This window comes from Nicotiana tomentosiformis, chromosome 10 (genome assembly GCF_000390325.3).
Source record: "Nicotiana tomentosiformis chromosome 10, ASM39032v3, whole genome shotgun sequence".
NCBI classification, from domain to species: Eukaryota; Viridiplantae; Streptophyta; class Magnoliopsida; order Solanales; family Solanaceae; genus Nicotiana; species Nicotiana tomentosiformis.
The window spans coordinates 34,209,964-34,237,262 of record NC_090821.1 but is presented as its reverse complement, the minus strand read 5'-3'; the positions used below and the strand labels follow the sequence as shown (position 1 = coordinate 34,237,262).

Here is a 27,299-nt window from a genome sequence, read left to right as displayed (position 1 = left end):
CACAGTTACAAAGTGGTACGCTCGGGCCGAGTATGGCATCGGGTGCCGATCACGCCTCCCCAGGTTTGGGACGTGACATCCTTATATGGATTAGAGCAATCATGGCGTATATGATTTATTTTTGTGTGTTAGTGCAATTGGTGCACTAATGTATTTTGCTAGAATTATGAGTATTACAATATGCTAGCGAGATATAATTTTACTACAATGTGGAGATATTGGAATACGATTAGTATTATATTGCAAAAGGAACCCTTGATATAGATTTGTTTATTCTAACAAATATTGTCAAGATTTTGTTGGTTATGCAAATGCCTTTTATGCAAATGGTGGCATTTCTTGAAGTTCGTTCTTCAAACAATTTATTTGCACGCGAGGGTACTGCTCTATTATGATACTCTATAAAGGCTATCAATTATTGATTCAAGTCATGCCAAGGTATTAGCAACTTATAAAGCAAGCGACTCAACAAACAACAAATATGTGATTTTTTTAAAGAGAAGATTTCAATAATATTGAAGACGATGTTGCTTGCACAGCTCAACTGAAAGAAAGATATATTGAAGGAGACAGAATAAAGTACATTTCATCAAAGTTTCTTTACAGAGATGATCTTCAACAGAATGATGAAATAGATGTTTAATAAATTCAATCAAGTGATAATTTGGCGGAATAATTCACTTAGGATTGTCGATCTCAACATTAGAGAAGTTGTTATACAAGCTTGGAATTCATCGTCTCCGAGAAATAAAGTGACGTTTTCATCGCGGGGGGGGGGGGGGGGGCGCAAATACACATTATACTCTTTTTTCCTTAGCTAAGGTTTTATGCCACTGGGTTTTGCTGGCAATGTTTTTAATGAGGCAGCAAAAAATGTGTATTACAAGATATGTATACTATTTTTCCTTCACTGAGATTTTTTTTCCCACTGAATTTGTTTTTAGTAATGTTTTAACGAGGAACATTATTTGTGGACATTCAATGGGGAGTGTTATGAAATACATATTTATATGGATGTCAACTAATCAAATATAACTCCCACTACTCTTCTCCATTATGTAGATAACCCCTATTACTTCTCACCATTGTAGTTGTAACTCTCACACCTCCATAACCTTCCTATGATCTTCCATGATCTGAAATGTTTAATACCATGTTTAAAGTAGCCTTATTGTAAGCCTCTACGTAACCCTATAAATAGAGGTATTGGGAATCATGTACTATACACTTGAAAACACTTAATGAAATAAGAACGTTATCTCTTTCCTTTGTACATCCTTTATCTATTTTCTTATTTTATAGTATTACTTTGAGCTAAGTTTCTTAACATAATTCTCTTACTTCGTAAATTGTAATATTTAATTATTAACGCTTGAGCGCTCATAATATAATAACATTAAAATAAGAAAATATCCAAAGAGAAAGTTTACGTGTATCCTATTCTGCCTTGACTCGGCTTGTATAATGTATAAATATGGTCACAACACAATGTCAATTACATTAAAGAGGTTAGGCATTACAGTCAAACGGTATTCGAACCAGCAGTAAAAAAACTTCCTATACTTTCGCATCCAAAACTTCTATCTTCTGGAAGTGGAGGTTCTGTCGAAACTCTCAGTAGAAAATTAACCGGCACTAACTGTTCTTGGTAATTATACAACAAAAATCCCACCAGCCATCACACACAACTATATCCCTCTCCACCTAAAAGTATTCTGACTCTGTATCTTATTCTATCTGTGAAAGAACAGCTTATAATAACAATTTGATTAAAAGAATAACCGATAAACATCAGTGTGAGTTGTGCATCGAAGTTTTCTATCATGCATCATCTCGTTGACTAGGAGGAGGAGGAGCAAGCCATCCCCACACTCCACCAGACCTCTGCCTTTGTTTTGCGCTCAAGGCTTGCTCAGAAGCAGCCTTCTGTCGTCTCAGGAGCTCAACTTCTTTTTGTAATGTTTCCATTCTTTGTAGCTTTTGTCTTAGCTCCGCAACATCAACCTGTCAAATGAGGTTATAATTAACGTACTACCTTCTTCCACTTCAGCAAATTAAGATAAATCAGGCCTTTGTCTTGAAAACTTTGCTCTTCTCAGTGCATTGTAGCTATAGTTCGATAATAGCGAGTAGTCTCTGAGTTCAACTTTTAAAAGATCTTTGTATGTGTATGTTTGCAAGTGCATGTGGGCAGAGATAAGTAAGAAGGGTATATTGGAACCCGCAACTTCTGCCGTGTCTCAGCTCCTGATCTGTCCAATATATTGTAGAGAGTCTCTCATCGTCACTCATTGTTGCCAACATGTCATGCAAATAATGAACCACAAACAGAAACTAAATGTGCAAATAAGCTGACGGACATAATGACAACATAAACCAAAATACTTGGTCATTCTGATAAAATCTGCTGCTATTTGATGGGCTGGGAACCAGTCCAAAAAAATAACTAACACATACATGATTAATCCTTTTTTTTATGTTGTGAAAACACATACATGTTTAATCAAAAAAAGAAGCTGGGTTTAAATAGAAATGAGGGACGGGGTGAAGTCTAGAACTGAAATTAAACCAACAAGATGTTACCAATAAAAGCATGTGAATCATTAAAGTCAAAATGATAACCACAAGTGGCAGGAACCATCCTAAATCCTAATTGGTTGCAGGTTCAAAGCATTTCCCCTTTCCACCAACTCCTCCAACCAGAAAATGGTTTTCAAAGGAAAGAAAAGGGAAAAAAGAAACAAAAAATAGTCTCATACCTCAAGTTTGAAACACCTCGACTGTTCAGCAGCAAGTTGACCTCGTACAGATTGGAGTTCCTGCATATGCAATAGAGAAATACAAAGTTAGATGTGAAGCACAGCTGTCAGAGACCTGGATCTTGCCTGGTGACAGCCTTATCTTTTGGAAATTACTTAAAGATCTCAAATACATATGTGCAAAATTCCAAAAGATATTTCTTTTTCTCTTACTACATATTTTCACGTTATCTAAACTTGCACTTAGGTGAGCATGAGCACCAAGACCAAAAATGCTGGAAAATTAGCTCAGATCTTGTTTCAGAATAAAATTGAAAATTAGTTTATGTAGATAAATGAATGCAGTAAAGAATAGGAAAGACCCCATATGGAATATGATAGTATGCCCTGCAGAGAGCATTTGAACATCAAAGTATCCAAACAATAAAATCTGTTTGAAGAGAATAATAACATTAACAGTATCCAAAGGGAGCAACAAATGACAAAGTGGCCACTTAACGACAAAGCATTATCAAATCCGAAAGATACCAAAAGCATTTTAGCTATTTACCGGAGATGGAAGATAAAACAGACCAGTAGTTTAAACAAAACAATGAAACACAGAACATAGGCTACAGTTCAACTCAATTTTAAAAAGAAGCAAAAATGGGGGGAAAATAAAAAATAGCATGCACTTTGCTTTCACTTTTGGTATACCTATCAATTTGAGAGTTACCTTGTAAAGGTCACTGTTGTGAGTCTCGGCATATATCAAGTCTTGCTTCAGCTGGAGAGTCTGCAACTTCTCTTTGCTGAGAGATGACTCTACTTCTTCCTTCACAGCTTTGAGAGCTGCTAAAAGACATTCACTAGTTTCTTCAACTTTATTCACCTGCATGATGAAACCATGAGGCCCAAGGGAACAACAAGGAAAAAGACAAACAGAAGGATAACAGAAGTACGGTGAAAGAGAACACGTCATGACTCATGATACTGCATAGAAATATGACAATGTAGTGGTTTGTCAGTTTAATCATGTTCAAGTAACGGCAAATTATTGAACCCTTCAACAGCATAAAGCAATACGAAAGCAGGCTAAGCTTGCGGAGACAACAGCGATAAAAGTTTTGCACTGGCATTTTGGCTTACCTGGCTTTTACATTTAATGAACAGCAAATCTTGCATTCTTACAAATATCCCAGTTAACACCACACATCTACATTTTATGTTACTCAAGTAGTATATACATTTAGTGACAGTGACCTGCTATTTGAGATATCAGAAACCAATTGCTCCACTCAACTAAAATTTTATACATTTAGGTCTATAAGCAGACATTTAGCCAAATTTGAATTTTAGAACTGCTTCTGATGGTATAAGACCTAGTGTGATTGAAGCGCTAGAGAGAAAAGAAGAGGGAAGTACCGTTAATCATTTCTGGAAAGCTAGGACAAGTTGGAAGATTGAAGGAAGGCCAACAAGAAAATGGCATATTCTTAAATCATAAATCCTCTGTTTCACTTCAAATCTATAACTGGGGGGGGGGGGGGGGTGGGAGTTTATACACATAAGGATTATTTTTTTTTTGATACCCGTGGTGTATGGGCCGCTACCGCGCACCTCGACTAATTACACAGGACACCTGCTATCTCCCACCTCCAACAGGTACCAGTTAACTATGTCCACCAAGGCTTGGATAGTGAGTTACACACGTCTGGAAAGAGACATATTTCAAACTACTGGATCCTAACATTTGTTTTCCTTTTTGGGATGCAAGAGAAGATATTTGAAATTTTTAACATCAACAAAAAGTGAGAAAATAGGAAAAACTACAATAGGAGGACCAGACATACTTTACAAAAGCACTAATATGGCCCGCAAATGTAATTGCTAATTGAATATAGTATATGGCATGCAAAACCTTCAAGCATGTTTGTTATTTGGTTTTAATTTGCTTAGGCGATATTAACACATATACCTACACAGGTATAATTACATTCACTAACTTTGATGCTTGTTTCGTGTGGCAGTCTCAGGAACTCATCTTTGTTTCTATGCCATGTATGTGCCATGTGAAATGTGTGCGCTAAAGTTATACTCGTAGCATTCTAATCAGTTTAAAGTGGTTAAAATTGACTATGTGTAATCTTTCAAGGACAATAAATTAGAGTTGATTATATAAAAAAGACTAAATTCTTTTCATTGGATGACATCTGCACTTAAATGACTCTGCCAGTATGAACATCCATGAATACTCTTGTTAGATATAAAGATATATGAACAAGGAATTAAGAAATCAAACTCACCCATGTGCAATTAATGCTGTGGATTCAATCCACCCAATAAATGCACCTCACAATAGTTAAGGAGGAGCCATAATAATACATATGTAGCACACAATCATTTATTGCTTTCACCAGTTTTAGTTTTTATACAAGATATGCTGAACCTATACATAGGTGGTGTTTCGTAACAAGCAATCATCAATTTCAATGAATTCAAAGAGCCTTTGTTGTCTTGTTTGAACTACATTTTTATTCTCACGAGCTTTTTTATCTCTTTCTTAGTCTATTATCAACTACTCGAAATATACAAGGAATTGTAGAAACAAGACATACCTAGTTGGTTGAGGCATATTCTTACAGAGAAGAGAACAAAATGTGAACTTCAAATGCAGCTTTATAGATGAACCTATTTTTTTCCAGTGTAGATAGATTAACATTCTAGTTATCTTAAAGGAAGTTGATAGCACAATTAAACTGAGATCTCAGTGCACAAGAAAAGCAAGCAAAATTCACATCATATAACCAGTCATAAATACAAGATAATGAATTTTAAAGCATCAGAATACCGTTGGCTCGGACTCAATGTTGTCCATCACAATTTCCCTTATTTTGCCTTCTTGGCCCATTCCATACTCTGATTCCATATCTCTTGTGGCATTAGTGGCATTAGTCGCATTGTGCACTGCTGAAACACTATCTGCAGGAGTCTCAATCACTTTTGATTGCAAGGTTGACTTGTGGCTTGGTTTTAGTACGCTGACCTTAAAACAATGATGAAAGACACCATAGAGAAATTTAATTAGGAGAAGCATAGCAAGGATCAAGAAACCAACCAACAATTCACTAGCCCCAGTGGAAGGGCTGACCAAACTCGCAAAGAGAATAAATATGATTTAGCTGTGCTGGAATTACCTCATTATTGTATCGCCCATTGTATCCTCCAAATGAAACTACGATATCTTCACCATTATATGAACATAAGACCAAGCACAAGCCCTGTAGGACAAGAAATTTTCTTAAGTTACAAGCTAAAACACTTGGATATTTAGAGAAAAAGACAAAATATCAATCTCTTAAGCATAATTTGACATTCGGAGAAAGAAAAACGCAAAATATCAATCTCTAAGAATAGTTAAGAACCCAACGTACTATTATCTATTTGAAAAATAATTTCATGCAAACGCAAGTTCATCAAACACATTTAGGTCCCAGAGTGGCCCGGGCAATAAGGAACAATACAATAGTCTTGGCATAGTAGAGAAGGAAGAGTTCCCAAATTCTTCAACATCATTTCATTGTTGTTTACTTGTTAAATGAGGAACAATAAGTTAAAACTTTTGACAACCAAAACAATTGCAGTATCAAAATTCAAATCATTTCTAACTTAGGCGTAACCTGAGATGGTAACATATTCATATCTGTCTGCATCGCAATTTAGTGGTAACTAAAGATATTGCGACAGCACGGACAATCTAGATTTTGTCAAGCTTATTTCCGTAGAAGTTTAATCAGGGATGAGCGTGATCAGAACTTGAATAGCTCAAGGATACTGATGGATGCTCTTCTTCATTTTCGTCTGCTGTATTATGTCACATTGATGACATATCACAGATTCTGTAGAGTGTCGAGCACACCTCAAGAATTCAATCGTAGGACCACATTGGACGGCCAGAATAATGGTAATATGGAAACAACAGAAGCAACATGTGGCATTAGTTCAGACAACTCAAATTTGAGCCATCCAACTAAAAATTATCTTCTAGTTGGAAAACAGAACAAGCAAAAGCTTTGTATCCAATCCAGATACTTAAAAGGGAAAAAAAAGGAAAAGAAAACAGGTAGGTTGCTTGAAAAAAGAAGACACCGCCAGGAACAGGAATACCTCAGTGGCAAGAGCAACATGTCCTTGAACAGTTGTTACAACTGACCAAGCCAAAGTAGACATGTTGAGCACAACAGTTTCAGAGACCCCTGCAACAATTGTAAGATAATAAGAACAGCATAAAGTTGTAAGGGAGAACTGAAACAATAAAAAATAAATAAAAAAAGCATTAACACAAGAATGATGGCAATGGTCCACAACTAAAATCATATTGAAGCAAATATAAGTGATCCACAAATATCATAATTTTTTGTCCAACTCCGGATCATAGTTCTGATTGATGAGTCGCGAACCAGTGTTAACGAGAGGTTGGAGGTGTGGAGACAGGCCCTTCAGTCTAAGGGTTTCAAGCTGAGCAGGACGAAGACGGAATGCATGGAATGTAAGTTCAGCATTGAGCCGAGGGAAGTGGGCGTGGAAGTGAGGCTTGAATCACAGGTCATACCAAGTAGTGGCAATTTCAAATACCTTGGGTCGGTTATTCATGAGGGAGGGGAGATCGACGAGGATGTCACACACCGTATTGGGGTAGGGTGGATGAAGTGGAGGTTAGCATCTGGAGTCTTGTGTGATAAGAGAGTGCCACCGATACTCAAAGGTAAGTTTTACAAAGCGGTGGTTAGACCGGCCATGATGTATGGAGTTGAGTGTTGGCCTGTTAAGAACTCACATATCCAAATGATGAAAGTAACAGAAATGAGGATGTTGAGGTGGATGTGCGGACACACTAGGATGGATAAGATCAGGAATGAAGATATTCGGGAGAAGGTGGGTGTGGCTCCCATTGATGACAAGATGCGGGAAGCGAGGCTCAGATGGTTCGGACACGTATAAAGGAGAAGCCCAGATGCTCCTGTAAGGAGGTGTGAGCGGCTGTCCTTGGAAGGCACGAGAAGAGGTAGAGGACGACCTAAGAAGTATTGGGGAGAGGTGATCAGGCAGTACATGGCGAGGCTTCAGATTTCCGAGGAAATGACTCTTGATAGGAAGGTGTGGAGGTCGAGTATTAGGATTGTAGGTTAGGAGGTAGTTGAGTCTACCTTACTTCGTACCTTTGTGAGGCTAGTATGGTAGGGTTTTTGCCGATGTCAGCTAGTGGCAATGTTGCGTCTTACTACTCTTTTGTTTTCCATAGTGTCGCGTCTATGTACTCTCTATCACGTTTGCTTTGCATCTACTTTCTCATTTACATGAAGTTATTTTTCCTATGGTTTCTATTGGTGATACTGATATTGTCTCTTTTCGTCTTCTTGAGCCGAGAGTCTTTCGGAAACAGTCTCTGTACTCCCTCGGGGTAGGGGTAAGGTATGCGTACACACTACCCTCCCCAGACCCCACTAGTGGGATTTCACTGGGTCGTTGTTGTTGTCCGGATTACTGCTTTCACTTTCTAGAAAATTTAGAATCTGCAGTGCGCTCCCCCCCTCCCCCCACATTAGAAACAGAGTGACCTCAGATTTCTATTGTACTTTTTTGCACCGGCTATTCAGATAATTCTTCACAGAAAACCAATCATGCCAAGCACAACCTGCTTATGCATAAACCAAGAGAAACCCACAAGTCCCCTGAACTTGTTAACTCTCAGGGGTAATTTGGTAGGGCGTATATGAATAGTACTGAATAAGGTGTATTAGTAATATTATGATTATTAATGCTAGAATTAGTTATGCTATTAGTTATGCTGGGATTATTTCTTATCGACTGTTTGGTTTGGTGTATTAACATACATTGCATAATTTTTTAAAAGAAATTGTTTGTATACAAAAATACCCTCCACATCTTAGCTTTGTATGTGAAATTTGAAAAGGCAGTTATGTCTTTATACATGCTTATTCATGTACTGAAAACCATGGTATTGCTAATGCAATGGATTGCTATGTATAAGAATAGTACTATATAGGGTGTATAACTAATACAAGTATTAGTTATACATAGGTTAGAATCACTACCAAATAAGGGATTAATAATACCAAAGCTAATACATGTATTATATTCCCTAATACATCCTACCAAACGACCCCTCATAGTATTACAATGCTCTAGTTGTGTACTAGATTAGAAACAGTTGACCTGATATTTCTTCTGTACTTTCACTCATTCATCTGGACCGGCTATTCAGATGATTCATCACAGAAAAGAATCATGCTAAGCACAACCTGCTTTTTTTGGTGAAGTGGTTCACACCATTGAATACCTTATCGGAGCTCCTGGGTCAAGTCTCATTAAACCCATCAACAATTGAGGCAATTCACACAATTCAAAATGTGAAAGAACACGAGCTTACAACACAGCAATGTATCATCATAAACCCTTTAGAAAGACCCTTGCACAACCAATATGTAAAATGTTGTAGATCTCTAACACATCTTCTACAAGATATTTTCTAACTTGAGAACTACCTTATCAAAAGAGGTTGTACATTAACATAACCACTTTCAACCTTTCAATTTTTGGGGAAAGATGTGGATAACAAGTTGAGAGATAAATAAACACTATTTTACAATGAAAAGTTAACCAACCATTCGAACTACCGAAAGGCCTTTCCCAACAATTCAGGGGCACATAGGGACACTTCTCATGCACCAAAAACATTGACTCCAAGATTCTAGGAAGTAACAAGATGATTAAAAATAATCCATCTAGCCAAAAGAATTTTAACTAATCCCTCTGCTTCATTTTATATGACAGTATTGCACGAAGTTTAAGTAAGAAATAAATACTTTTGACAACAACTTGTGGTCTTAAACATGTCATGACATTGCTAATGACTTTAAGAGCATGTCATTAAGGGTAAAAATAGAAGTTAAAAGTTAAAAGAGTTTCCACGTACAAAAATGTAGCATTCTTTTCGGAACCAATCAATAGGAAAGAGTATCAGATCAAATGGAATAGAGGGAATAATTGAAAGCTACTTCCTCTGTCCTAATTTAAGTGCCATACTTTTTATTTTAGTCTGTCCCAGAAAGAATGTCATACTTATTTAAAAGTAATTTAACTTTAAATTTATCATTTTACCCTTAATGAAATGATTTATAGCCACACAAATGTCTATAACTTGTTTTAAGACCACAAGTTTTAAAAGTCTTCTTTTTTCTTAAACTCCGTCCCAGTCAAACACCGCTACATAAATTGGGACAGAAGGAGTACCATTTTACTCACATGATCTGTTATGAACTAGAAATTCTTCCAGCTCAGACAACAAGATCGTCATCATATCTTATTCAAATTTTATATATTTAAAATTGTAGATTCTGCCAAGAACCCTCGACGAAGGAAAAAGGCACTAAAAATCCTAGCATAAACAACGGTTGGAACTATTATGAACGCCGTGGCTATTCTTAAAGAACAAAGCATACCGCTCTTGTTGTTGCCTCCCCCAACAATAAACCAATTCTCTCCAACAGTTACACCAGCATGGCCGGCACGTGGACTTGGTATTTCACCCTGTTGAGTAGGCCTTGACCACTCCATCTGTAAAAGTTAAATTAAATAAGAGTTACCAATAACAAATAATATTCTAATTTGAGCAGCTCTCTATCTTTTGGAACCGAAAATATTATCTCACAGTTTGCAGATCAAGAACATGCAGATCATTGAAGCAAGCAGTGTGCGAGCCCCCACCAAAAACTAGAAGGTAGCGCTCTGCATGTATCGTGGCAGCATGATCTGACCTTGGAGAAGGAGGAATTCCCCTAAGAAAATAATAAGGTCAAGGAAAGTGGATACTACCAACTTATAAGAGTAAGACTGCTTAAGCATAAGCACCAGTACAGGTATATTGCAAATGATCACGGTTTTTTAACGAAAGATAAAAGATACATGGGCAAAATCTTTGTAAACTTTCACACTATTAGCATCAGTAAATTTTTGAAAATGTATACAGGCAATAAGACATGCAAGCTAACTAGATGAGGATTTCTTTTGCCAAAACTGAAAACTACTATAGTAGACAGAGATGGTAACTGACTTCTATGTCCTTCAAAAAGACAAGCAAGAAAATCTGAAGGGAAAATAACGTGCTTAAAGACTTCCTGGAAGCATCTTACAGCGTGTCCACTTCATCCCAGGCCATGGTTTCTAAGTTTAGAATGTGTAGATCATTCAAGAGAGATCGACCTGCATCTTGTCCACCAAATATTACTAAGCTTGTTCCTACAAGCGTTACTGAATGACCTCCACGGGAAACCTGTAAAAGCAAACGCAGAAGCTAATCAACTCATCAAACAAGAATAATTAGTTTGTTTCGTTCGTCTAGACTAATAGCCTATTTGGCCAAGCTTCTAAAATCAGCTTATTTTGAAAAGTATTTTTTTCCTAAAAGTGCTTTTCAGAAAAGAACTTTTGGTGAAAAGCAGTTTATGTTTGGCTAATCAATTTGAAAAGTACTTTTGAACAGCAATTAGTGTTTGGCCAAGCTTTTGAAAATTGCTTCTAAGAGGGTGTTTGGCTAAGCTTATAAGCTGGTCAAACCAACTTATAAGCACTTTTCAGCTTATCTATGCGTTTGGCAAAGTTAAAAGTGCTTATAAGCCAAGTGCTTATAAGCCAAAAATAAGCCAAAAGCCATAAATTGGTCACCCCCAACTTATGATTTTTTAGCTTATAAGCACTTTAAGTTTCACCAAGATTTTTACTATTTTATCCCTAAAATATTCCTTTTTAAAACAAAACTCATGTATCCCTACATCAAATCTTATTTTACTATATTTTGAATTACAAATCTTATTGCAAGATTATAGGAACCCTAGCCTACATATTTAAACATCTTTTCAGTTCAAACTATGTTCTATACTTCTAATATATCTCTTGTTCATAGTTTTATTTATACGGGTTAATTGGAATTGAAAGTAAAGAGACTTGATGCTCCAATGACGTTTCCTTGGTGATTATGTATTCAAGTAGGTCAGTGTCCTATTACAGATAAATCAAAAGTTGGAAAACTGTGCCATTCTATAGTTTATTTAGTTATATAAAGTTGCAAAAAGTAGCCACGCTTAGCTGGCAACTCATATGGAAAAGGAAGTGAAGAAATCTTTGAAATTACAAGTGAATGAACATGACTAGTGGGAATATATAGAAATTGGACTCTCTGATTCACTTTCTGAATTAGATCGTTTTATGAGAACAGTGGTCAAAGCAAAATCTAGCTAGCTAGATCGTATAGATATTGCTAAGCTTAATTGAGGCTTTAACGGTCTCCTGAGGAATCACTCCAGAAATATAACAAATTTTCTATCAATAATCTTAATCTTCTGAGATATGACTATGAGGAGGAACTTGTCATATAAACAGAATTTACATCAGACATGTCATATAGAGAGCTCCTTGTCATGCAAAAAATTCAAGATAAGGTTCCGAAAAAGAAAAGTCCAAAAAAAAAAAGACTGTTACTTTCTAGTAAGGTTATCTTTTTGCTAATTCTCATACCTCTCATGCATATCTGTATTTCGTTCCTTTTTGCTGTCATATTTGCATCTTTTTGAATTTGTGTTGTAGTGATCTTTCTATTGGTATTTGTCATCTAATTTTCAATTCGGATAAACTAAATGTTGTATTCTCTTCAGATTGTTTACATTCAATTATGGTAGATAATACTTTGGGACGAAATAATGCTAAGTGGGATGAATATGCACACATTAAATTCATTGAATTATGTGAGCAAGAAGTTAGAAAAGGAAATAGGCCAAATACTTACTTGTCGAAAGATGGATGGAAGAATATGGTAAATGAGTTTAATAAGAAGGCGGGTTTACAATATACTAGAAAACAAATGAAAAACCATTGGGATCACATGAAATCCGAGTGGACTCATTTTAAAGAGTTGATGAGAGGTGAGACAGGTTTAGGATGGGATCCCACAAGAAAAACAATTATTGCAGATGATGATTGGTGGGAGCAAACAATAAAGGTACATTGCTTGTGTTTTTCTATAATTATTTCATAACTCTTTTAATTCTTAATATCCTTTGTTTACTTAAAGCAATTTTAAATTTTTTTATAGGAGAATTCTAAATACAAAAAATTTAGAAACAAAGACCTCTCTCTGATATGGTTTCGTTATGATGCTCTATTTACTGATATTATTGCCACTGGAGAGAGAGCACGTGCAGCGAATCAAGAACAAGAGTCTGAAGTTAGGTTAGAACAAGATGATGATGGAACAAATGATGTTTATGATAATGACGTAGAACAATATAATCATGAAAGAAGTGATGAAAGTTACGACTTGCGGAATATAGATTCAATTACATTTCCTGATCCATCACTTAGAAAGCGAAAGTCAATAGATGGCAGTGGCAGTAGTAGTCAAATGAAAAAGCGCAAGACAAAAAATAATTCATATATCGCTAAAAGAGGAGATACACTCCTTAATTGAGTTTATATCTAACAAAAGCACATCTCGTGCAGCATCAGAACCAACCATTGAGAAGTGCATGGATATTTTAGAAAATATTCCTGGTATTCTTGCAGGGAGTGATATTTTTAACTGTGCTGTGAACTTGTTGACACAGAAAGAGATGCGACATGCATTTATCAAATTGTCTACTGATGAAGCTAGGAAATCTTGGTTGGAGTATAACCACAGACGATCATTCGTGCCGAACAATCCATATAATACAGTATGAGAAGTTATTGTGATGACTTAGCCATATTACACTAGCATTAGATATTATTTAACCTGCTCTTTAAACTATATGCATGGAAGTTTATAATTTTTTTATTTTTTGTGTCATGTTCAGACATAATGGTGGTATGATTGTTTTTTGTTTAGACATTATATGTCTTTATTTTAATTGATGACTATCTACTTTAGAGTTAGCATTTGTCATTTTTAATTCATAACAGTACATTTTTTTATTATAATTGATGACTCTCTACTTTAAAGTTAGCATTTGTTATTTTTAATTCATAACAGTATGTGTATCTATTTTATTTTCAGTTTAATGGCCTGCTGGAATATTGACAAGTTGATATTTAGTCATCCAAGTGACTTGTTAAATGACGAAAATGAAAGAAGAGGAAAGTCAAGAAGGTAAGGAATGGATGGCACTATGTCAAATCGCATGTAAGAGTATATTGATATATTATGAGAAATATATTTGCAAGGAACCATGCCGTAGTCGTACATCTAAACGCACTAGGAATATATTTATCCACGAGATATTACATGGAAATGAGACTCGTTGTTATGAAAATTTTCGACTGAGTAAGTCAGTGTTTCTTGATTTAAGCAAAGATCTAACTGATAAATATGGTCTTAAACCCACACGTGGGATGTCTGTGTATGAGGAGTTAGGGATGTTCTTGATGATTTGTGCACATGGTGCCGGGAATCGGTTGGTACAAGAGATTTTTCAGCACTCAGGAGAAACAATTCATAGGCATTTTCATAGTGTTTTAAAGGCCATTGGTAAGCTTGCAAGAGATATAATTCAACCACATCCAAATTATAATAATGGTGCAGGAGATCACAAGCCATGTAACCAACGATATCTCCCTTTCTTTAAAGTAAGTTACCATTTTTTAATAATTATATTATTGTGTTTTTACATTATAACTCAAAAACTTTTTGCTGTAAATTACATTTAATTTATCCATGTATATATTTTTAGGATTGTATCGGAGCACTTGATGGCACGCATGTAAAAGCAAGATTACCTCAAGGTCAAGAGATACCATATATCGGGCGCAAAGGTTACCCTACTCAAAATATTCTTATTGTTGTCGACTTTAATATGTGTTTTACATTTGCATGGGCTGGGTGGGAAGGAGCGGCTCATGATAATCGTATATTTGGTGAGGCTCTTCGTAGACCCGAACTAAACTTTTCATATCCATCTGGGGACAAATATTATCTTGTTAACGCAGGATATTCACATATGAAGGGATATATGGCACCAAACAAAAGAGATAATGTGAGATACCACCTCGCAGAATTTCGTCGAGGTGCGACACGGCAATTGCGATCCCCAAATGGACATAAAGAAATGTTCAATTATTTGCATTCTTCTTGTAGAAATATTGTAGAGCGAACATTTGGGGTATGGAAAGCAAGGTGGTCTATTTTGAGAGATATGCCTTTCTATCATATTGACACTCAAAGAGATATTGTACTGGCTACAATGGCAATTCACAATTACATTAGAAAGAAATGTAAAGTGGACAATGCATTCCAAGAAGCTGAGAATGAGAGATATGTGCCACTTGTTGATCCTGATGTTGAAAGATCTGCACGCATCAATGTTGCAAATATAGAAAATGTGGAAAATGAAGGAGATAATAATTTTTTGGACGGCAATTCGTGATCTAATTGCCCAAGATATTTACGATAGTTGAATGTTTTAGTTTAATTTGGCACAAATAGTACGCATTAAGTGTTTGTTTTTTCTCTTCAAATATTTTGTCCTATTTAGGTTTATTTGTTTACTGAAATTTTTTTGTCAATTTATTAATTATTCTTATAAAACTTATGATTATATGCTTATCATAAAAATTATCTTATCTAATCACAGTTATATTTAAAATAAAATGACAAATAGAATATTTTGTATTTGAATCGATCTCGAATCTAAAATTTTGAAGAAATTACACCCTTATAAGTGTAAACAGTTCTAAGGTTATTTAAGTCATTTTAACAGAAAAAGAGCTTATCAGCACTTTTTTATCAAACACTACAGCAGCTTATTATCAATTTCAGCACTTGTATCCAAACACGTAACTGCTTATTTATTAAATCAGTTTCAGCACTTAAAAGTGCTTTTCAGCACCTAATGTTTATCGGCTACTTCAAATCAGCTAATCCAAACGGGCTCAAGTGTAAGTGTATTTATCTCAAAAGTGCTTTTCAAAAAAGTGCTTTTGGGGAGAAGCTATTTTTTTCTGCTTCTCAAAAACTACTTCTGCTTCTACTCAAAAGCACTTTTTTTCTTCCTAGAAGCTTGGACAAACACCTCAACTTTGGAAAAAAAGCACCTTTTGGCCTTGGAGAAGCTTGCCAAACAGGCTATAAGACACGAAACAGATAGATAGAAAGGAACCACTCACATGTTAATTTTAAGTTTCGCCCAATAGGAAAAAAAAGAAGGAAACAAAGAACAAAAGACTGATATTACAGGGTGTTCAGTAATGCTGAAAACTTTTTGATCCTTAAAAATGAAAGAAAAAGGAAGAAAACAACATTTAAGTCAGGAAACATCCAACCCCAGAAATCATCAAATCAGAAGCAGGGACGCCAAGAATATTTGAAGCCACTAAAAAGGTAAAACAGCACTATGGGATAAACAAATATACCGGTGTCTTTCCATATGTCTTCAAGGTCGACCAAGTACGCATTTGCAGATCAAACACCATCACTGGCAAACGAATGGCACATAGCATTAAGCAGCAAAAAAAATCAAGTAAATAAGGTTCTATGTAATGACTCGAATCCATTTTGTTATGAAGATACTTTTTAAGTTAGCTGACCAAAAACATCATAGTAAAATCATTCTAAGCATCTATATATCAGAAAAATCTGGCACACCAAAGTATTCAAGATGTTAATAGAAAAGACTGCTAGAATAATTCACATCAGAAAATTTAAACTCTATTTATTACGAAATGCATTTCTTATTTCTACATAACTGATTTACCGCCACCTCCAGAGAGAGAGAGAGTATCTCAGATATCCAACAAAACTTCGGAGGTACTTTAGGTGGATGAGAAAAGGTTTAAACAGGTCCTCAAAAGAAATTTTATCTCATGGGCCTAGTGCCTAGAGACCTATATTAAAAAAAGAAAAGCTCAATAAATTACTTCATTACAGTAATTCAAGTTGTCCCTAATATCACTCCGGAAGAACGTCATCCACACAAGCCACGATGAATCGTTGTCAACTGACACAGTATGTGTAAACCGAAATATAAGACTCAATTTAATGACAATGATATTGCCCCATAAAAGATCAGAATAAGATAAAATATGAATATAACGCTGCATTATGGGTCATTGAGCTACTTGAGCAAGCACACTGGCTGATGTACAGGTTCCGCTCAACAAGGTAAGATGACATCTAAGACATGGAATGGTTCTTCAACGGTCTTCATGGAATGTACATGATACCAGAATATCTTGTCATATTTCATATGTGCGCGTGTGATCAGTTACTACAATAATCGTACGACCCTCTAAAAGATCAGAATAAGATGAAGTACGACAATAACCATGCACAACCAGAAATTGAACTACTTGAACATGAAAAATGGGCATAGCACTAGTTCTAGTTCAAGGCTTGCTTGGGTCACCTTAAGTAAGCTATGTGAGACAAAGTATCCACCATGACGTTGAAGGCTCGCCTGCGCCTTTAAGCCCTGAAGTTAGGTGCAAAACAGGTTGGTAATTTGTCTCACTTAGGCAAAGCTTTAAGTGTAGATACAAATGTGCTAAGGCATATGCCTCATTACCCATGAGCTATGTCTGGAAGAGGATGACACTAAACAATAATGTCTCACTTTATTGTAGTGTCTGATTCCTTCTTCCTTTTTATGATAATTTGTAGTTTTTTCCATTCCTTTGTTCATACAAGTATTATTTTCTTAAGTGTATATTTAACTTTATCAGTGTAAATTTGTAGTTATCATTCTTGAATTCTTTCAATATATATGGGTTTTGCTAACCTACTACATGAAGGTAGCAGGTTAGCATTGTACCCATTTTTATTTCACGAAAATGCCCCTTACCACCTAATTAAAACTAGAGACCTTAAAGGACTTTTCAATCTTTTACCTGAATTCCCAAATTTCCCATCTTCCATTGGCTCTCGTTTTCTGCAGAAAATTTGTGCTTGAAGCACTCTGCATTCTCTCTTGGAATCTTCTCTCCATTTTCAATCTCAGCCTTCCATCTCCAGGCATACTTCTCAATTTCTAAAATTCAAAGTTCTTTTTAGGATCTTTTCTCAATGACACCTTGACCAATACAAACTTAGTGTTCATCTTCTGGTTACATTCAATTTTTCGTTTTTGATATAATAAATTATTCCATAAACTGTTTCAAACAGAAAAGAATATAAAATCTTGATGTCGCACCACGTAGATTCAAAAAGATTAGAATATGGCATCGAAAATGCCTTTGGTTTCCTCTGCTATTTTGATTATTGTATTGAAAAACTTTTACTTTTGATGGTTTTCAAAAGATGGAAATACAGGTTCTTAACAGTATCTTCATGGATTCCGTAACAGGGTTTTAAGAAACTTTTCTCGACATCAGAATTTGGGGGAGAGCCTCTAGAGCAAAACAGTGGAGGAAATGGATTTAAGTAAAAGACTGAAAAGCACTTAAAAGTCTCTATTAGTGGCAAGGGGCATTTTGGTGAAAACGTTGGTATAATGCTAACCTACTACCTTCATGTAGTAGGTTAGCAAAACCCTACATATATATAGAGAGAGAGAAAGAAAGAATTTTTTTGTTCGTTGTTTGTGTCTTTATTCGTTAAAGCTCGTGCTTTATTTTCTCTTTGTGCCTAAAGCCCAATAAAACAAGGTCAGAAGTTCTCTAGGTCATGGAATAGTGCTTTGCAGATATTCATGGAACATAAATGAGACCAGAGCATCTTGTGGATCTTCATACGTGCATGTATGTTACCCCGTCCCTTGCAATATGCACGACTGGATAATATTGTAGTCATAGGCCCAAAGCTAGTCAACGCATTCTATTGAGCCAAAAGGACATCTTCAAATGGCTCAAAAGTAAACCCCAAATCTCCTAATGATTATCATGAAGCCAAGAAGAGTAATTTCATCTCTTCTTTTCTTCTGGGAAAAGAAACTTCCATTTTCAGGTGTACTGGCTTGGAGAAACTACACTTGTATCATCTCTAGGCTGCTCTTATACAAAGAAAAAATTGGAATCAAATTTCAGTGACAAGAACAAACCTTGCACATTTTCAGAAGGATTTCTCATATGTCCACCAATTGATATGAGCTTAGTTCCTTCCCATGGTACCTACACACACACACACACACACAGAGAGAGAGAGAGAGAGAGAGAGAGAGAGAGAGAGAGAGAGAGAGAGCAGTAGATAACTAATATGAGCAAAGAGAAACCTCAATGCTTATGTGAGTTGAATCCCCATGTAAATACCAGGCAGAAGTTGGTGTAAATACCACAATAATTTAATAACTACAAAAACCATATATCAATACTAACCAGGGAGTGACCAGCCAAAGGAGCTACTGGTGCAGGGGAAGCCTCACCACCAGCTGTGTTAACTTCAACTCTAGACCATGTCCAACTCTTCAAGTCCAAAGCCTGCATTGACCCCCAATCCATAAAAGTTGAATGTCCAGCAACCAAAGGAAGAGAAAAACTACAATGGAAGAATACCTACTCTTTAGGATTGGGAAAAAGAAAATCTAATGAGACAAAAACATGAAAAAGTTGAAAAGAATGAGACTAAGAATGAAAAAATCTGTAGTAATTAGTGTTAACCAGCTTCCAAGGACAAGCATGGTAAAGAATCATCAGAGTTAAAAATCTTATGATTTGTAAAAGACAGCAACAATTTTATATATATATATATATATATATATATATATATATATATATATATATATATATATTTGCTGATCTTCTATAGATATCAATCACAGCTTGCTTAGATAGTTTCCATACCTGGAGATCGCTAAGGTAACGCCCATTGTAGTTGCCCCCAAATATATACATCTTATCATCAATAACAGCAGCTCCATGCTGTGAAAGAAGATGGAGATTGGTTGAGACTATGAGTAAAAGCAACAACAAAAAAAAGAGATGCAAAACAAATACCTCATATCGAGCTTTCGGTCGTGGACTAGATACTGTAGGTGAAACCCATTGATCATATACACTAACTGCACCAAAACTTTCTGATACAACATCTTTATCCCGAGCATCTGACAAGTTCCCATTTTCAGTAGGAATAGTTTTTGTCTCAGGAAAAGCATTTCCATTTTCAATAATTGGCTCAGCTTTTGGATTATGCTGAACGAAAGGAGATAATGGGGAGTTAAAGGAAAAGATAAAAGCTCAGATTAGGGAAAAAGAAAAAGAAAAGAATTTAAGAAGCATACAAAGGAAAGGGAAACTCACATTCATATCTCCGTCAATTACAGGCTCTGATACAAAATTTGAGGCCCTGGAATACCAACCTGGATCTTCTTCCTATTCATGTTCCATAATAAATAAAAGCTGTTTAACTTTTTCATTCATACCGCCAAAATTATCAAGATAAGTAGGGTTAGCTCTGCACAGACCTCTAATATTTTGACGAAGAGACGCATTGCCTCAGTGGAAGCCATGTTACCAAGTCCATTCCAGCTACAAAAATAGGACCACCTTTTAGAATACAAATTCAGCCCGCAATAATGCATATGGAATATTTACAGCTGTGAGTAGGAATTGTTTTTGGCTGTGGCACTGGGATGTCCTGTTTTCTTTTCTTCTCTTCTTTTTCTTCTTCTTATCTTTTTATTGGTGGCTCTGGGATACCTGTTTAATAATGAATTCCCTTTTGGGATAGGACTGACTATCATGATGAATCTTGATTATTTAATATTCCAATTTCATAATCCCATTAATCAATCTTTCCCCTGCTTGTTATCTCGTCTCTAAATTTGACATATAGGCAACCAGTGTTATCAAAGGCGAGAAGCGCAAAAAATCTCTAAGGTTTGTTGGGAATTTAAGCGCAAAGTGCAAATAAAGCGTGGGCTTTAATGAAGAAAGGTGCAAATAGAGAAAAACAACAAATATGTATGTGTAGTCCAAGACTAATATATATATAAGCATGAATGCCGAATACATTGACAAAGAAATTGAAGAGAATTTACGATAAAGTGAAATATCAATTGTGTAGTGTCGCCTCTTCAGGATTACACTTATTGACAAGGAAAAGTATGCCTTAGAGCCTTGATGACAACACTGAAGTGCCCGTCAAGCGAGACGAAGCACTCAATATGTTTTGAGCCTCACTTTAGGGCTTAAGCACGCCTTTGATAACACTGTAGGCAACCTGTTCAACACCAAACAGCTCAATAAATTAATTTCAATTATATTACTTATCATCAGTTCTTTTCTGTTTGAGAAGCCAATTGACACAATATGCCATTAGTTATGACTCCACAATTGTTCAATGCGAATGAGACTGCAAACATTTTCCTATTACAATGACCAAGGTTCTTCTCGCCTATGGCACCACTACTTGCCTTAAACAGCTGACTTGTAGTGATCTTCCCATCCCTGGCTGATGTTAACTGTTATAACACTCCTTCGATTATAAACTAATGAAATTGTTAGCCTGTAGCAGTGACTCTACTTAAAGCTCTGCTGCTGGAGAGCTTCTGATGTCGCAGCACAAATGAGAGAAGGGAAAAGAAAGGGGGGAAATGAGAATGGGAAGAAACAAAGTAAGAAAGAAAGAAGATTTGAGAGAGAACAAAGAGAAAGAGCCAATGAGATAAAGAAAAGCAAGGAAGAGAGGGAGAGAAAGAAAGAGGAGAAATAGAGAATGGAAGAGAGGAGAGGCCGAGAGGGGGAAAGAAGAAGAATGGAGGAGGACGAAGGGGCCTGTAATACCAAATGAATTAATTAACTACTTATGGAAAAACGTCTAAAACTACGTATTTATGAATAGGACTCTTGTGTGTTCTTTTGAGAAACTTATAAGAGGAAAAAAACTAGTATCTAGTTTCTCAACATAATACACAACACTCCTATTCATAAATAAGTAGCTCTAAACGGTTTCCTTTTAAATTTTTAATAAGTATCTCTACGCAGTTAGTATTCTTAGAACAATTAAGAGACTATTCTAACTTAAAGATAAAGACTACTGCAAACTACTAGATAGACATTATCAGTTACTAATAGACAATTTTATTTTCAACTAACCAGAGTAGAAATAAATAAAATTCAATGTTATTTTAGGTGATATCTTGTTTTTAAGCAACATCAACTTCAGTTAGGCAATGAAATGTACGTTTAAACTAATTATATACAGACATAAGAAATTTAGCACAAATATGTTTATCATGTAATGAAAAAGGTAAAAGAATAACCTCCTCAAATAAAGTAGATGATGCAAATCAAGATTAGATAATATCCAAATGACAGAGCTCATTAAAAGAAACCTGGTCCATTTGCTTTGTTCTACTGGACTCCAACTTCTAGGCTTAGGAATCTTACAAGGTCCTACAATTGCCTGCACCAATTAGACACAACAAGAATATCAATCCTGCCAGATCCTTTGGAATTCAGCAAACAATTATAGACTGCATAAACAAGAGAAAAAAATCATTTTTCTTTTGATAAGGTAAATAATTTTATTAACGTTGGGAGAGAAAAACTCCCGTATACGAGAGGTATACCAAAAAGTAGAGAAATTACAAAAAACAATCAAAGACAAAAGGCTACTCCTTAAATGTACAAAATCATATTCAATCTCCTCAAACACTCTCCTATTTCTCTCATTCCATATGACCCACATAAGAGCTAGTAAAGTAACCTCTCAAGCCCTTTGTCTTCTTCTCCTTCGTCAACCCGTCCAGCTATGCAACACATCTTTTGACAGTGCTTGCATCAGCCACTTATAGCAAACCACCAATTCAAGATCACCCTCCACCGACCTGACGCCACCCTACAAATTACAATGACCAAAAGATGATCAACTTCTTCACCCGAACATTTGCACATATAGCACCAACTAAAATAAGTAATATTTCTCTTGCTCGGATTGTCATCCGTCAGAATCGCTCACCTCGCTGCCAACCATGCAAAAAAATATACTTTCTTGGGCACCCTTAGCAATTAAATCGATAAATGTGGAAAATTTGTCTCCTCCCTCACCATGAAACTCTGTAAAAAGATTTGACTATAAGAAAAATCATAGTCTATTCTCTATCCTCCATTTTCTAAGACTTAGTAGTCTTAAGCCTTACACTCAATAGCACAACTGAAGAGATTGAACCACGCTAAAACTTACCTTTTTTTGGCTAATGAAAGAAACTTAAATTATAAACAGGAACTAAAAACTTCTGTTTCTTAAAAATGATAAACAAATTACAACATATGCCATCAACCCTCTAACACCACCTCCCCCACACCCCCTCTCCAAAAAAAAGGAAAACAAATCATAGTGCATTTGGTTCGACAAATGATGGAATTTCAAGTTGTTTCTTATCAATTCAACTTGCATGTGTTAAGCATATAGCTCATCAAGATACTACCTTGGGCCTAATTCAACCTCAAAAGTTAGTTCATGAGGTGAGTACTGCCCAACACCGTACAAGGAGACAACAACTCATTCTCTATATTAATGTGGGGCACTTAACATCCCCTCTACCCTCCCCCAGCATATCAGGCCGGGACATCTGGAGTGTGGACAACATATCATGGGGGTCCAATATTGAGTAGACCAAGAATACACGAGTCTAGCTTTGATACCATGTTGAATTGAGTAACCATCTCCTCTAAAAGCTTAAATTGTTAGAAGAAGCACATTTTTATTCACTTAATTACGTCCTAAACAACTTGTCTTAAACTACTCTATGGATCCGTTTGCACGAAATTTGATCTTATAGACCCATGGACAACCTATTGCCTTCTTAACTTTTGGTAATGGCAATAGCTCCATGTGCGATTTGTCTCTAAATTTTTTGTTTGTATAGCTTGCATCTACCTTTCATCTTTCATAGCTTCAAAGTAATTCCTAGGCACAACTGAAAATGGTACACAAGAATGCCTTGTGTGCTGAAGAGAAACGTTCATAACTGAAGTTGTGGGTTTGAGAATGGGCTTTACCTAAAGAAGCTATACACTAGTGTTTCGAAGATGATTTTTTTTTTTGGATAAGTAATCAAAGATTTTATAAATACTTTGATAGGATCTATGATGAAGAAGAGATAAAGGAAAGAAATTTTACTGGTTAAGTAACGTGCAAGAATCTTGAACACTGCATTAACCAATAATTATGTCAGTATGGAGTGGACAAACCTCCAGATACAAAGATAATGATAATTTATCCTACTAGAATTCTTATAGAGAGAAACAGATATTTAAACTAATAGATAAAGACAAACTCCTAAGACATAGATAAACAATTACTCTTGTAATAACTGCTGCAATAACTACTGAAATAACTGTTGTCCTTAAACTTTATCTTGTTTGAAACCAAGAAACTGACATAAGCTATATTTGTCAATTGACAAATTACTTCCACATGTTTTTCTTGATTTACTTCTAAAGTAAGTCCGTAAAGGAGCAGTTATATCATACTTGCTCTAAGCCAGTGCCAGAAGACATAATTACAGAAAAGTGCAGTTCCTCTTGTATCTGGAAATCCAACTTCATCATGTACAATAAGCAGGTTGCACCAAAATGCTAGCAAGCAAATACACCATTGTTCAAGGCTATCTATGTTTCTCCTGTTGCCTTCAAAAATTCTGCTATTTCTTTCAAGCCAAATAGTCCACCAACTGGCTTGAGGAATGGTATTCCAGGTCTTTTGTGATTTCTTGCGCAATCCCTTTTTTTCCAGCATTGCAGTAGCTCAAAAATGAATTTTGGCATGGTCCAAGACATGCCAAGTATTGCCAAAAACATGTTCCACATCTGAGTAGTAACTCTACAATGCAAGAAGAGGTGGCCAATAAGTCCGACAAGCTTCTCTAGCCACGATCCAAGAGAAGCAAGAGACTTTCAAAGGAGCCTTGCTAAACCAAAAAAATTTCCAAGGCCAATAATCCCCGTTGTTGCTTAATTCCAGCAAATCAACTTTTGACTGTAAAGAGATCTTTGGAATGTCCCTCACATTGACAGAATCTATTTTATTGTGGTCCAACACTATGGTGTAGCTGAAGCAAAAGACATTAACTTTCCACTTCTCAAACATTTAAGTTCCTTCAAGGAAAGAGATTCCAACCTTGCGTTGAATAAAATTCAGCAATTACCCTATTGTGAGGCAAAGAATACTGTAGATATCAGAGAATTGATCTTTAAGAGGAGTGTCGCCCATCCATGCATCTTCCCAGAACCTTATTTGCCTTCCATTTTGAAGAATCAAGCCCATATTTGCCTCAAGCATAACAGTTGATATTCCTTTTTGTTAGGTTGATTCATATAGGAGTAAGTCACACAAGCTATGTTTATGCCCGTACTAGAGAACAAAAGGCTGACATAGTCACAAAAGGCGTTAAGTCAAAAAGTAGTGCTGGGCATATATAATGCATTTGCTCCAACTGGAGGGGGACGTATTAGCATATTCGGTTAGTTATAACAGAAAATTGGTTTGTATTTTAATTGTATTTATAATCTTACATAGATATGAAGACATTGCCAAGATAGGTCTGTTTAGATTTAAACTTCAGCTTGGTTTACTCCTTGTTGATCACGTGCATATGTACGGGAGTGCATAAACAGTACTCTAAGAATTATGTAAACTATTTCGTTGGACCGGAATACATTCACCAGTGGTTCTCTTCTGAAAGCTGCGAATTTACATATAATAAGAAATAGCAAATGATTTCATCAAACAAAATATTTCCTATCATAACAATACAGGGAAATGAAAGTCCAGATCTACGAGAATTTCAACTGGAATAATATGCCAAAGGCGCCTTCTAGATTAAGTACTCCTATTAACTATCCATCCTCTGCCGTAACTCAACATAAGGAAGAATCAGATCAAGCCATTTAACCAACAAAATTAACAATTTAATAAATTAAAAAAAGCGGCAAGAAGGAAAGAAGGAAAAAGGGACCTGCTGGTAAAGGCCAAAGAGGAGCAAAGCGATGTCGTTGGAGAACTTAGAGCTAGAAGAGTCGGAGGGAGATCCATCAAAACCTGCATACGCAGCAGCAGCATGAAATCGTTCCGGGTAAGCGAGGCCAGCGCTTCCCCTCGCCATCGCCATTCACCTCTGAATCTGATTGCCGATTCCTTTTCGCTCCTCGGATCGAAATAAGTTGTCAAGAATGAGTACTAATATCTGTTTGCTATATGTACATTGGGGTGATTTGAATTGAAGTTGGGGAGAATGAACACTCTCTCTCTATATATATATATATATATATATGGCATGTACAATTGCTTGAATGTTGTACAATGTGCATCGGGGTTATACCCTACCTTGACGGTTGGGAATTTAGGCCTCATCTATATCTACTAGATGAAGTTTGCCCGTGCTAACATTTCAAAATTTGTGTCTAATATTTAGTTGCAAATGTGATTAAACCCTAAATAGGTTTAGAAGTTTGAACAATCATAATTTTACTAACACAAAAGCACAGTCCATTCTTATTAAATAGTGACAAATGTTAAAGACTGCGCGCCTACTACTCGTAACATACATATTCAGAATCTGCGCATTCAGAAATAATAAATCTCACTCCCTCAATGATATTAAATTCGCAAAGATAAACTATACAAAATAATAGATCAAAGACACTACTTATTCATGACTTAGTTTTTGAAACATCTTCTGCTAGTAAGTAGCTACTCTAACTGCATGACTGAGTTACCATTGATAAGTCAAGATAAATAGGCGATTCAATTCATTCATACATCTTTGTCCATATTATAAGCTTTGATTCTTACTTGGTCTTAGTAAGTGTCTTTACTTGCTTCAACTGGTTGGGCAGGGTAAGAATGTCACAACTTAAGGAAATCTATGAATTTGTAGTATGATAAAAATATCAGAAGTCTCATGTAAAAGTAAGTAACTTCTTTATCAGTCGTTTAATTCAAAGAAGAAATGCACCAATCATCCGTCAATGAAAGGGTATCTTAGAGATATAATATAGTCTCTGAATAAATGAAATTTCGATGACATCCAAGATACTGAACACACACATTTATAATTATAACAAAACATATCATTGAACATAACACATCAAGGTTGTCATTGGAATCAAACTAATTTGCTTAAATCAGGAGAAACAATTAAATAAATAGCTTGCACAAAAAGAAAAATGAAGACAACATAAAGTACAAAGTACCTCTTTCTGCAGGCATGTTAGAACCAATTGAAGCATGTGCATAACTACAACATAAAGACAATGAAATAAATAAACTAAAACACATACGCAATCCAAAATCGGCTATTTCATGGAAGTGCTTGAAGTGATTTAAGCCTTACCATCATAATAATATATTACATAAATTTATAGAGAACGGTATGCTGAGGGATTAAACAAAAAGAGGTACCAAGATGAATAGTTCATATTTGTTACCATTCGAAGTGAAGGAGGAGGAACTTTAACTCTTTGGCAACTATGGTAAGTAAATTTTGCTCTGAGTTTTGCTCGGTAGTTATAATCAGCAAACAAAGAAAAATAGAAGAAGTCGAAAGTAGTCATCACAGAAGCATGTTCATAATACATACT

The 27,299-nt window shown here is 35.8% G+C and overlaps 1 protein-coding gene across 5 annotated transcripts; it reads right to left on the bottom strand.

The window, feature by feature from the left end:
- Positions 1-1,475: 1,475 nt before the first annotated feature.
- Positions 1,476-25,978, bottom strand: LOC104111483 (acyl-CoA-binding domain-containing protein 4-like). 5 transcript variants are annotated; one of them, XM_009621187.4, is made up of 19 exons: positions 25,676-25,817; positions 22,423-22,554; positions 22,049-22,119; positions 20,177-20,240; positions 20,013-20,084; positions 19,710-19,904; positions 19,557-19,634; positions 19,092-19,193; positions 18,818-18,887; positions 16,197-16,258; positions 10,952-11,091; positions 10,471-10,597; positions 10,262-10,376; positions 6,906-6,994; positions 5,936-6,019; positions 5,590-5,784; positions 3,475-3,630; positions 2,760-2,819; positions 1,476-2,004 (listed from the first exon to the last, which is right to left on the bottom strand). In XM_009621187.4, the coding sequence occupies exons 4-19, from the start codon at positions 20,219-20,221 to the stop codon at positions 1,822-1,824; spliced, it is 1,773 nt and encodes a 590-aa protein (XP_009619482.1). In that variant the 5' UTR covers positions 20,222-20,240; positions 22,049-22,119; positions 22,423-22,554; positions 25,676-25,817; the 3' UTR covers positions 1,476-1,821. The 5 variants fall into 5 exon arrangements, with proteins under 5 accessions (XP_009619482.1, XP_009619479.1, XP_009619483.1 ...); XM_009621184.4 differs by lacking the exon at positions 22,423-22,554 and having other exon boundaries at positions 25,676-25,977; XM_009621185.4 differs by lacking the exons at positions 1,476-2,004; positions 22,423-22,554 and adding an exon at positions 2,065-2,252 and having other exon boundaries at positions 25,676-25,977.
- Positions 25,979-27,299: the final 1,321 nt, after the last annotated feature.

Excerpts from the sequence above, each read along its gene's own strand:
- LOC104111483 (XM_009621184.4), bottom strand. The coding sequence starts at position 25,828 with ATGGCGATGGCGAGGGGAAGCGCTGGCCTCGCTTACCCGGAACGATTT. Across the intron at positions 2,820-3,474 it reads ACAACAGTGACCTTTACAAG|GAACTCCAATCTGTACGAGG; the intron begins GTAACTCTCAAA and ends TTGCATATGCAG. Across the intron at positions 2,005-2,759 it reads CGAGGTGTTTCAAACTTGAG|GTTGATGTTGCGGAGCTAAG; the intron begins GTATGAGACTAT and ends CTCATTTGACAG.